This window comes from Trematomus bernacchii, unplaced genomic scaffold (assembly GCF_902827165.1).
Source record: "Trematomus bernacchii unplaced genomic scaffold, fTreBer1.1, whole genome shotgun sequence".
Taxonomy (NCBI): Eukaryota; Metazoa; Chordata; class Actinopteri; order Perciformes; family Nototheniidae; genus Trematomus; species Trematomus bernacchii.
Window position 1 is genome coordinate 1929267 of NW_022987616.1, and position 11706 is coordinate 1940972.

The window sequence follows — 11706 nt, forward strand, 5'->3', positions numbered from 1 at the left end:
CTATGCTAAGGGGTGATGGATTGCTGACATATTTAAGGAGTGGCTTTTAAAGTACAGAGACAAGCAATTGGAAACTATTTAAGTGTCGGTTTTTGTCATTAAAATTAATTTACAAGCCTTAATGGAGCACCAGGTTGTCTTTATTTTTGCCCCTTTGTCTTGAATTTATCAGCATGAGCAACACAGTTAGATGTACAACATTACAACTTCCGGTACATACTTTTATAAATAAATTGCTCTCATTGAGTCATTTTCAAATACAATTCCCTCTAGCGCGCTATGTTTTATATTCTAAAGGATTAGAACAACTTCACTGAGAAAGTTTGACATGTGTTTTGTGTTATTCACCCTCATATGTACCCCAATGTAAATAAAGCTTTTATTTTAAAAGAAACCAAAACGTATTTCCGTTATTCACTTAACTTCAGACTAGTTGCCCTGGTGCAGACGTCGCGAGCTAAACAAACATGTCTTTGCTACATTATAAGACTACGGACCTTAAAGATACGTAGGCAAATGCAAAGGGAAATATGCGACGATTAATAAGAAACGTGCCAAACATAAAACTGTCGATGGAGAGTTGATATATTATTCAGTTGGTTAGCTTAGTGTAGCCTTTTGTGACCGTGTTTACACATTGCTAGCTAGCTTTCCAGCTGGCTAATAAGCTAGCAAAATGGACCTTGGAACAATGTTATACAACAATTTAAAAGATGTTACATGGAGCACTACGTCTTTACCATTAGATCAACTTGTGAGTGCTTATAGGTTGCCTCAAATGGCCAAGCTGGATAACGGTTAGTAACTTGCTGTCACTTCTAAATTGTCTTTTGCTAGTTGCTACATTGCTAATTAGCAGCTAAAGACAAACCTACCATAACTATTTGAAAGACAAATAGTTCCTCTTGGTTTTGTCAGCGTATCGTCTTAATTCATGTCAGAAGTGTCATATTGGTATTAGAACTTTGTAATGTTTAATGATGATTCACTGTCTTTTTCTGCGCTATTATATATCGTGCAGTTACAACAAATAACGACGTTTGTCAGTGTTACTTTATATGTCCTGTAACCTCTCTGCTGTCACGCTGCAGCAATGCAAGTAAATGCAGAAAGTTAGAGTATAAACATTTAATGTAATAACAGCGATAATGTTTCATGTTAGGTACAATGCATTAAGGCCCGAGGAGACTGTTAGGTGTGCAACACAGTGATTACATGGAAATGTGTGCATATCATAAACTGTAAAGGTAGCGTGATGCCAGATTTAGACACAGATATTCGACAATGCTTGCTTTTGATAGAGGTATGGATTAATGCATGTGTCATTGTCCATGGAGGATAATGATTTTATTGTACTGAGTAGTGTAATGCCTTGGCTTGAGTCGAAAAAGCATGTAAGGCTCAAAAGTGGTATTTATGGCATATTGTTTAATGTTTGGGATAATCCTTTAATATTTGTCTCAAACACATTTTTCTTCCTTGTACCACATTCTAATCAGGCCTATTAATACAAAAATACATGTTAAACAACTTCAGACAAAGCTATGACCATCTGTGTTAGAGATATAATATTTAATATTTCAACAACTTTATACCAGGAATTTCACATTTTGCAAGCCGAATTATGCAACATTTACATTATGTTTCACGGGATACATGAAGTGTGTTGGTGTTTTATAAGATAGGCCTTTATTGATCTCTAGAGGTCATGACACTTTTATGACAGATTTTGATTGTGCAAAGGGGCAGCATCAGAAGATATTCTAAATGTTTATTAAAGAAGGTGTACGTTTTACAGTATTCCAATCTAGCATGGATTTTGAGGGATAATCAGTTTTGTCTGTTGGTTTAATTCTTTCAGGTCAGATAGTTGAAGGGCTCAGAGACAATGACTACCTCTTGATTCATTCCTGCCGTCAGTGGACAACTATTACTGCTCACAGTCTGGAGGAGGGACACTATGTAATTGGGCCCAAAATAGAGATCCCGGTGCACTATGAAGGTGAGCTGCATCTGCTTGGATGCTCGAGGCTTTTGAATTTGCTTGACATTGTCTTTTGGTATCTTTGTATATGTCAAAACCAACACACACAGGGTTGGAATTGTGGGCTTCTTGAATGATTAAATGCATTTTACATTTTAAGGTTTTTTTGATGTATCAGTGTTTAAAAAAAAAACCTATCAACAATAGGTTCCTAAACCTTTCAGTTGCTTTGATACGACTTTTCCTACTTCAGGTCAGTTTAAGCTACTGGAGCAGGACAGAGATGTCAAGGAGCCTGTGCAGTACTTCAACAGTGTGGAGGAGGTGGCTAAAGCATTCCCTGAAAGGGTATACGTTATGGAAGAAATCACGTTCAATGTTAAGGTATATCTCATTTGTTATAATTGATTGTTATGACTCCTTCTGAATTTGGTAGTGTCTATTAAAATGTATAAACTAAATCAACATTTAAAAAAATGACGAGGTGGAAAAGCTCTCCTTCATTTTGTCAGCCCTTCTCATCTTTCTCAAATCTCATCTTTCCACAGATGGCTTCAGGCGAATGCAATGAAGATACTGAAGTGTACAACATAACACTTTGCACTGGTGATGAACTGACATTAATGGGCCAGGCTGAGATTCTATATGCCAAGACCTCCAAAGAAAAATCAAGATTCAACACAATTTTTAAGAAGATTGGGAAGCTAAACTCCATCAGTAAGATCGGTCGAGGCAAGATGCCCTGCTTGATCTGCATGAACCATCGCACCAACGAGAGCATCAGCCTGCCTTTCCAGTGCAAAGGCAGGTTCAGCACCTGTAGCCCACTGGAGCTCCAGATGCAGGACGGCGAGCACATCATCAGGAACATTGTGGAGAAAACCCGTCTCCCTGTCAATGTATCAGTCCCCAACAGTCCACCCCGCAACCATTATGACCTCCACCTCATTCGTGAGGGTCATCGCTACAAGTTAGTCAACATTCAGACAAAGACGGTGGTTGTGTGCTGCATCCTGCGAAGCAACAAAATTATCCCCATCCATTTTCCCTTTCATATGGCCATGCCTAGATGTATTATTCCAGAAGAGCTCTTGCAAGGAGAGCTGTGGCTAGAAACTATGGTACATCGCTGGTTCTCCTTCTGCCAGGATCAGTTTGACATAGATGACTATTCTCGTGCTGTTCGGGATGTGCGGACAGACTGGAACGACGACGGTAAGAGCCCCAAGAAAACCAGCGGGAATGGCAGTTGCAGTGGAAGCAGTGGATGCAGCAGCAGCTCCAACGGTTGTCCCAACCAAATGCAGATTCCCAGTTCTTTAACCTATGCCCGGGAGGAACTCACCCAGTCCTTCCACCGTCTATCTGTGTGCGTGTACGGCAGCAACCTGCACGGTAACAGTGAGGTCAATTTGCAGGGCTGTATGACACTGTGTGGAGATTGGGCTCTTCTGCCCTCGGATAGCATCCCTTCAGAATCGGGAGAAAATGAACACTTTTACCCCGAACTGATGGATAGCACAAACTCACAACCATCCCTCAACAAGTCTGACCTCCCCTATGAGGAGCTGTGGTTGGACCAATTGAGAGGTCAGATCCCAAAACCTTCTGTGAGTGAGGGACTTCGAGGCATCAACAATGGCTGCAGCACAACAACAGCCCTGTCATACCCAGTCACTACAGATTCGTCTCTTACTCCACCACCGGTTCCGCCCAAGTCTGAAGCTGTGAGTATAATCTCTTTTGCTTACAGTGGTAATCCTTAAGATTTGGTTACACCGGTGGTTACTCTGGCAACAGCAAGTGTCAGGGTTTCCCACACATAGACTTTACTTGGGCGGGCCGCCCAGGTATATTAACGGCCGCCCAAGTATATTTCGCGACCCATTTCGTTTTTTTATTTTTTATTTTTTATCCGTCCGTGACCACGACATGGCCACTGTCATACAGATCATAAATCAAAGCACTTGCAGTGTTTCCCCTACCATTGTCTTGGAGGGGCACATCACGTCACCCCCCCCCCCCCCCCAAGTATATTTCAGATCTGTGGGAAACACTGAGTGTAGTTTAATACTACAGCAAACAGCAGCTTCTTTGTCAGAAATACAACATCTGATGAATTAGGTTACTGTGCAACCAACAATTTAATTATAACTGTAAGCGCGTTTCTGATTTAATGTTGCTCAATCTCTTCATGTAACACTGAATAAATTCCTTCTCATTTCACTACATTTCACCCTCTAAAAATGTTTTACCCTTCTAGGTGAAGGAAGAATGCCGTCTTTTGAATGCCCCACCAATTCCTCCAAGAAGCTTGAAACAGATGCCATCAGTGCCCATCCTGTCTAAGCCACGGCAGCAAGACACTCGGTCTCCAAGTCCGACCCTCTCCTACTATTCTTCTGGACTCCACAACATGTAAGAATTGGCACCATTTCATAGCAATCATGTGACACTAATCACAACCAATGAGAATAAGAAAGAAAATATCAGGAAAATAAAATCACTTTGACAAAAGTAAGATTTGATACATTTAGGATTACACATATTTGTTTAAATGGCAACTTTATGCTAATCCTTGATAGACATACATTTTTATTCACCCACATTTCTGTTTTTTAAATATTTGTTATGAGGTCTACTTGAGGTTTGCTCTTATACCCCAAAATATTTTTGTTTTTCCATCAGTAGTGGAGCATCTGAGCAGGAGGCCGCTGATCCACAAGAACCAAGCCATGTGTGCAACCCCTGCAACTGGGTTAGATCCCACAGCATTGAGCCGAATGTGACGTGGCCAAGCAGTAGCCTGCCATCAGATGGGATGTCCTCCAGGTTGTCCTGGCCAAATAACCTCAGCGGAGGAGAATCGCACAGCATGGAGGAGTTTCTACCATCTAGCTGTCGAAGTTACTACAGCTACCCCAGAAAAAGATCCCAGAGCAGCCAGAAAACCTGCACAGCCAGCTTTGTTGACTTTGATGGAGAGCATGCTCACAGCAGTAAGGACTTCAGGTCGCAGAAAGCCTCCGTGAATCACTTTTGCACCAAATCTTCAAGTTACCATTCAGAAATGTACAGAAACAAGCCAATAGAAGAATCTGACACAAAGCAGAGCCTCTCTTGCCCCATCCTGCCGCCGAGAACACCAAAATCAAATGCTATAAAGAATGGCACGGATTTACTGTCAGGATTCGATGATGACAGTGAGCAGGAAACGTCAAATTTCTCACTACCTAAACTTGAGAAGGGCACAGAAGAGATACCTCTCATCTCTACTTCATTAACTCCTAACTCTCCATCATTATCTCCCAATGCACAGTGGCAGCCACCCTCCAGTCTGGCTAATCTTTCTATTGAAGAGGTGTCCAGATCTCTAAGGTTTATTGGCCTGCCGGATGACATTGTTTCTTTTTTCGTGACTGAGAAGATCGATGGGAGTTTACTCCTGCAGCTCACTGAGGAGATTTTGTCAGAGGATTTCAAGCTAAGCAAACTGCAGGTAAAGAAACTCATGCAGTTCATAAGTGGGTGGAGACCCAAGATATAACTAACAGTGTATGAGACTAGCTCCTGTCGTAAAGCAGGGAACGTCAAGCCTTCAGTATATATGCTATGCACACCAGGCCACAAAGAGTTTCTTTTCGTATAACATGAATTTATTTCCTTGTTACTATATTGCGGGGAAGTTGGGTAATATTTCCCAGCCCGTTTAAAGTCTGTGACCGCTATCTACTAACTGAATAGAATCATTTGGCACTTTCATGAAGACATTTTCATGTCAGCTACTTAGTACTTTTCCGTAAGTGTTCATGTTATCACACAAATTCTTTATTAGGCCAACAATTGTAAAGCACTGATGTGGCACTATTATCTTAATAATGATATTGATAAATATATATCCCTCTGTCCTTAAAGAGGAATATCACAACATTGCTATTTCCAGGATTTTAGAAACAGCACAAAAAACATTCTATTTAAACAAAAGTAAAAAAATATGTTGATGTCTTTGCGGAGACACAGTTTGACATTTGGTAACCACAAAACATAAAGCTTGCATGATCCCAAGCTTGCAATTATATAGTTATGCATGAGTTCAGGGATATGATAGAGAATTCTGCTGTTCAAACATTTCTAAACAAAAATCAAAACAGTTGATTTAATTCACTTCTGTTGAATGAACTCAAAACCCAACAAGTAAAGATACTTAACTTTAAAGATACTTGAATTTAACTTTTAGAGAGGTAGAGAGGTCTTAAGCTGTACATTTCATCAGAATCTTTGAAAATTCATTTATTTTCCAATTGGCAAGAAATACTCAATTATGTTAAATTTCACCCTGTAGTATCATACTGATGCACAGTTTTAAATTAAAAATAAGTTGCTGAAAAGGAGTTGATTTTGCAGCTGTATGACCCTTTAAGTTTTTAAATACCTTTTATGTAGGATAAAACCAAATACATCAGCTTTTAATGTCAATCGGGTAAGAGTCTTTTTTTAAGAGATAAAGTGTTAATTTAAAACCAACTTGGCTTTGTTGACCATCACAAATGGCATCTGCATTCTTGTTGTGATATTCTTCTTTGCAAAGTTAGCCCTCATCAAAGGGTTCTCCTATGTGAAACAAGATGTTGTTTCTATTTGATGCTTTTCTAATCTAAAGTTTAATTTACCTATATGGCTCTTTCCTTAAACCTTAAACCTCTACTAAAAATGACAGAGACCTTAACAATATGATGTCGTTACTCTAAATCTAAAATGGAAACAACTGACTGGTAATGGGCCATGACGTTCTACATTAAAATACAAAATATGCATCATGCACTTTGGTAGCTCTCAGCCGAATTAATTGCTGTTAAGAAATATAAACCTATAAAATAGTGTCTTTGTAGAAAGTGAATGCACTACACGCCTTTTCAAAACTAAAATGGTACGTCTCCTTTATTCTCATTGTATGCATTATAAGTGTCCTCTAATGCTAGAAAGAAGTAAAAGATAACTTTGCTGCGCCTTAACCCAGAGACCTTAAAAGATATTATATTTACCTTTGGCTTAACATTTTTTTAAGTCAGTCTCTTGTCTTAGGAATATACTCTTAACATGTATGTATTTTTCCTATAGCCTGAGAGGCATAGGTCAAATTGAAAATGATCTGATAAAATGAAATTTTGGTTTTTATTGGTGCCAATCTTTGTTTTATTTAGCCTTGATTCAGAGTTGTATTGTATTTATGCAGTATTTAACAAAATATGCAGAAGAGTTATTGTTATCAGACTGTTGGTAGTGCTGATATATGAAGGTGCCTCAGCAAAAACAGCATTTCTGCAACCCAGGTCCTGTTGGCCAACAGCTGTTATTTTTTCCCCTCTGTCACTTTTTGCAGTGGGTTGTTACATATTTTACTTGATATTTTTTATTTGTTATGTTAGTACAAATGTGATTTTTATATAAAAAAAAGTAATAACTAACGGTGAAATGATTTGTATTGAGAAAAAAGCTTTTGTTCAAATTTCCTTTTTTTATTCTGTACCATTTACGTTCTACTTTGGTTTGTAAATCCATGTATTAACACATGGCAACGCAGGGAGGAAAAACCCTGCAAGCCTCAGTTCGACTACATAGAAAATGACTAATAATTTGAATGAGCAAAGTTTTCAGGTGATTTTCCAGATTTTCTTGTTACTTTGTCACAGTGTCCCCTTATTCAAATGGGATTGGAATGTGTCCCATGACCTTATTATTCTATGGTGATTGATGTCTTATGCAATAGCCATGTCGACCATGATAGTAACAACAAGTGAGTGACAAAAATAAATGGAGTATTATGCACATTGAATTACCACAGCGGTAATTCCAGAGAAAGTCCAATTTGTACTTGAATAATTCTGAGTAAACTGTGAACACACTACAACAAATGACCTAGCTCTGTAAATACACCATCATCAAGCTTTGTTTTAACACTAATAGGTATCTGATAATAATAACGTCTGTCACCATCGATCGGTGATTTATGAATGATTACCATCTCTGTGCACAAACAAAATAAATAACTAACACTTGTTTTGATCAAATTTGGAAAAGTAAAGGTCAACATTACTGAAATATTGAGTTTGATACAGTTATATTTCAATTATACTGTTGTTTCCCTATTTTAAATTGTATTATCTATTAAAAAAATTGATTAACTGACGTTTGTGTGTGTGTGCGTGGGTTTTAGGCCTGTTCAGTTTAGCACAGTTCATGTGAAATACGTTCAAGATTGCACCTTTGATATAGCATACCAGACCTGGATAACAGAAAACAAACTATTTGTAAAATATGTGTGTAATTTACAACTGTACAAGGTGTTCTCTGTAATCTCTTAAAACAGTTGCATTCCAAATGGCCTCAAAGATATTACAACATCTCTTAACATATTGCAGAAAGCCCTCAGCAGAGCTCTGGAGGATTTGAGTAACTTATTGCAGATCCTATCTGACGAAATTCGAAACCAGTTAGTGCTTCATCAGTTCTGCTTTCTCCCCCGCTGTTTCCTGCCTTACATCAAGCAGGTTAACATCTCGGTTAAAGGTAAGACCAGTTCTGCTTTTTGTATGGCTCAACTTTACAAAAGTTTATATTTGAAGCCTTAAAGAGTCCTAGAGATTGATCCAGATGACCTACAGCGGTAACTTGTCTCATAATCACAGACAATAATGATATCAATTAGTCCGATACATTTCGACTTTTCCTTTTAGATGTTTTACTTTGCCTTACAAGGATTTATTTATAATTTTACATTTACATCTGATTTCAGGACAAATGTACTCTCACACATACCCCCTGTGGCTTTATGTGTATTCTTTTTGGACTCCCATTTTTGTGTGAAGAGATTAGCTATCTGTTGGTTCTATCTAGTGCAATGTCACTGACCTAATGCACCACAGCAGAAGTACAACAAATGCTTCCCATTTCACATGGCGAAGCATTGCAAAACAAATGCTAGTTACTAGTACATGGAAGGACAATTTGCTTTTGTACAGTTTGTTCCACTTCAATACTTTTGTAGACAGTTGGGGACAGTTAATGGACACTTTCTGTAATGCTATCATGGTAAAGGGATGTCATAAAAACCCTGTCTGGCATTTAGAAAGTATTTTGTGTCCTGTAGCAAAAAATGTAGGTGTTTATTATAGTTGAATTCAGAATGCGTTTTATTTCACTTTATTGTATACGGATTAGGATCAGGAATAGGATTATTTCAGGTCAATAAGGGTTGGCTGTGGCGCAGTGGTTTAGACCGCTGATCACAGGTTCAATCCCACCCTGACCGCCACTGCAGAAAACATGCCATTGTGTCCTTGGGCAAGACACTTCACCCTAAATTGCATGTATATATGTAATATGTAATGTAAAGCTCTTTGAACACTTGGAAAAGCACTAAAATAAATACCATGAATTAATAACGTCCCTCCTTCTGTTCCACTGTATAAGGCAAAGCCACCCCTCCAACTCCATCAGGCCAAATTTGGATACAAAACTGCCTTATTATCAATGAGGTGGGACTGGTCAGTTTTCTATAAAGACTCCAGATCTGAAACCATCTCCAAAACTTAATTGAGCTCCTAAATAACCAACAACTCAACTCTCTGACCATTCCGAGGGCCCAGCGCAGCACCAGCACATCAGCCTTCTGAGCATCCATTCCACGGGCAGATCAGCGCTCTAAGCCTCCTTCCAGGTCTGCTGTATGTTAAGAGATTAAACATTTTGTTAAAATGTTGAGTGTCATGTTGTTGTGTCTACAAGTGAAGCTCCTAATCTGAAAATGTGACTATTGAAGCATGGACGGACAAAGGAGAACGCTAGAACAAAATGTAATTTCAGATGTTGGTTTATAATCATCGATATGTACTTATACCCATAAAAAGGTAATTACAGTTATTGTCATATTGTTTGTATGTTGTCAGTCATGTGGATTCCTGGCCTGCTGTTCCTGCTGTTGATGTCCTCCTGCCTCCCTGTCCTTAGCGATCCACCTGACACTCCGATGGAGACTTCTGACGACCAAGGACACACAGAGCAAGGGCATGAAAGTGGAGGCAGAGAAGGGAAGTGTGAAAAGATAACAAATTGGTTTAAGAACAATTATAGGGGGGTTGGAGATGTACTTGTTGCTAATATAGAACCTGTACCAATAGTTGGGGGACAGATTGCTGGAGGGATTAAATCCATGCTGTTGCTAGCACCGCAAGCAGACCCAATGAATGTTGTTTACTCTGACATTAAAGCTCTTGATGTTAAGCTTGACTACTTTTGTGCGGAAATGAAATGGGCAGCTGGTGTCTACCAAATTCCGGTGAACAACATAGAGAAAGCCTGGTATAAATACACAGAGTTAGTGTCTGGTTATTCTAAAACTACTAGGTCAGAAAAGGAGGCACTCATTTGAGACTTTTCTTACACATTATAGCCAGTACGCAGACAGCACTTTGGACTTGCACCATCTTTTGACAGCTAAACCATCCTCCCTAACTCAAAACCTTGTGGATGTTCTGGCTGATAGTTTAACATGTCATGAAAAATATATCAAAGTCAAGTTTTTGTATTTGAATGAACTTATGTGTAAAGGCGATATGATCAATACAATGTACTACGAATTTAAAGGAACAAACACCCATGCCTAAATGCTAAAACTGCCCACAAGATTAGGTCCCAATCAGCCTCAGCTTTGTTCAAATCGCACCAGAGATGCTTATCTGACAATGCTGCTTACATAGAAAGAGACATTTTTTAGCTAATTGATGACACCAAAAAACATCTAGAAATAGCAGCCAGTATCAGGGCCTTCTTGGCCAAAACATACGACAGGTACGATTGGATGGTCATTGCTTTTACAACACATAACTCAAATCATGACATACCTTTCTTTAACAGACATGTTAGGACAGGATTTACAGAGAGAGGAACAGTTACTGTGGCTGTAGCCAAACAGGTCAACGGGACTTACACCAAGGCTGCAGCTGTTAAACAAGCTATTCGTAGTTGCTTAACTGAGGGGTTTAACGATTGTTTAAATGTAGCAAAGACACTGAGGGAATGTAAGAAAAACATTTTTGGAAAGCGTGTGTTGGAGACTCTCACAGCAGTGCATGCCTTTACAAAAAAGAGTCAAACCTCCACTGATGCTGGGGAAGCCAAATGATTCTGCAGACCGTGAACGCTTACTTAATACACCCTACCTCTTTCAAAAGGATTGTGGGAATTATTTTGGCAAGTTTATAGTCTTTGTAAAAAGTGATACAGAACTGAGTAGGAGAGAAGATCTCTGCTCCAAAGTAAACTGTGGGCAACATGGCAAGTGTGTTGTTGTGCCAAGGACCTTTATAGCAATGTGTGAATGCCAGTACCCATACTTTGGGGAGCACTGTGACATCAGCTTAGCTGAATGTGACACCAGCTTAGCTGAATTCCTTGTAACATCAGCTGACACAGGGAATTCTGCTAACCGTAGATCTCGGCAGAGCACCTAAAAAAACCCTTCTAATCGTAGATCTCGGCAGAGCACCTCACGAAGCCCTACTAATCGTAGATCTCGCCAGAGCACTTCACTGCGCCATTCTGACCGTAGACCTCTAAAGATCACCTCACGAAGCCCCTCTAATCATAGACCTCTAAAGATCACCTCACAAAGCCCGTCTGATCGTAGATCTCCACAGAGAAAGTCAAGACGCTATGCTGATCGA

At 39.3% G+C, this 11706-nt stretch overlaps 1 protein-coding gene across 1 annotated transcript; it reads left to right on the plus strand.

Annotated features, from left to right (window-relative positions):
• Positions 1-443: 443 nt before the first annotated feature.
• garem (GRB2 associated, regulator of MAPK1) lies at positions 444-8170 on the plus strand. The gene is made up of 6 exons (XM_034132548.1): positions 444-797; positions 1862-2002; positions 2238-2368; positions 2533-3711; positions 4248-4402; positions 4673-8170. Exons 1-6 carry the CDS (start codon positions 677-679, stop codon positions 5529-5531), a joined length of 2586 nt encoding a protein of 861 aa, XP_033988439.1. The 5' UTR covers positions 444-676; the 3' UTR covers positions 5532-8170.
• Positions 8171-11706: the final 3536 nt, after the last annotated feature.

Excerpts from the sequence above, each read along its gene's own strand:
- garem (XM_034132548.1), top strand. The coding sequence starts at position 677 with ATGGACCTTGGAACAATGTTATACAACAATTTAAAAGATGTTACATGG. Across the intron at positions 2,369-2,532 it reads AAATCACGTTCAATGTTAAG|ATGGCTTCAGGCGAATGCAA; the intron begins GTATATCTCATT and ends ATCTTTCCACAG. Across the intron at positions 3,712-4,247 it reads TTCCGCCCAAGTCTGAAGCT|GTGAAGGAAGAATGCCGTCT; the intron begins GTGAGTATAATC and ends TTACCCTTCTAG.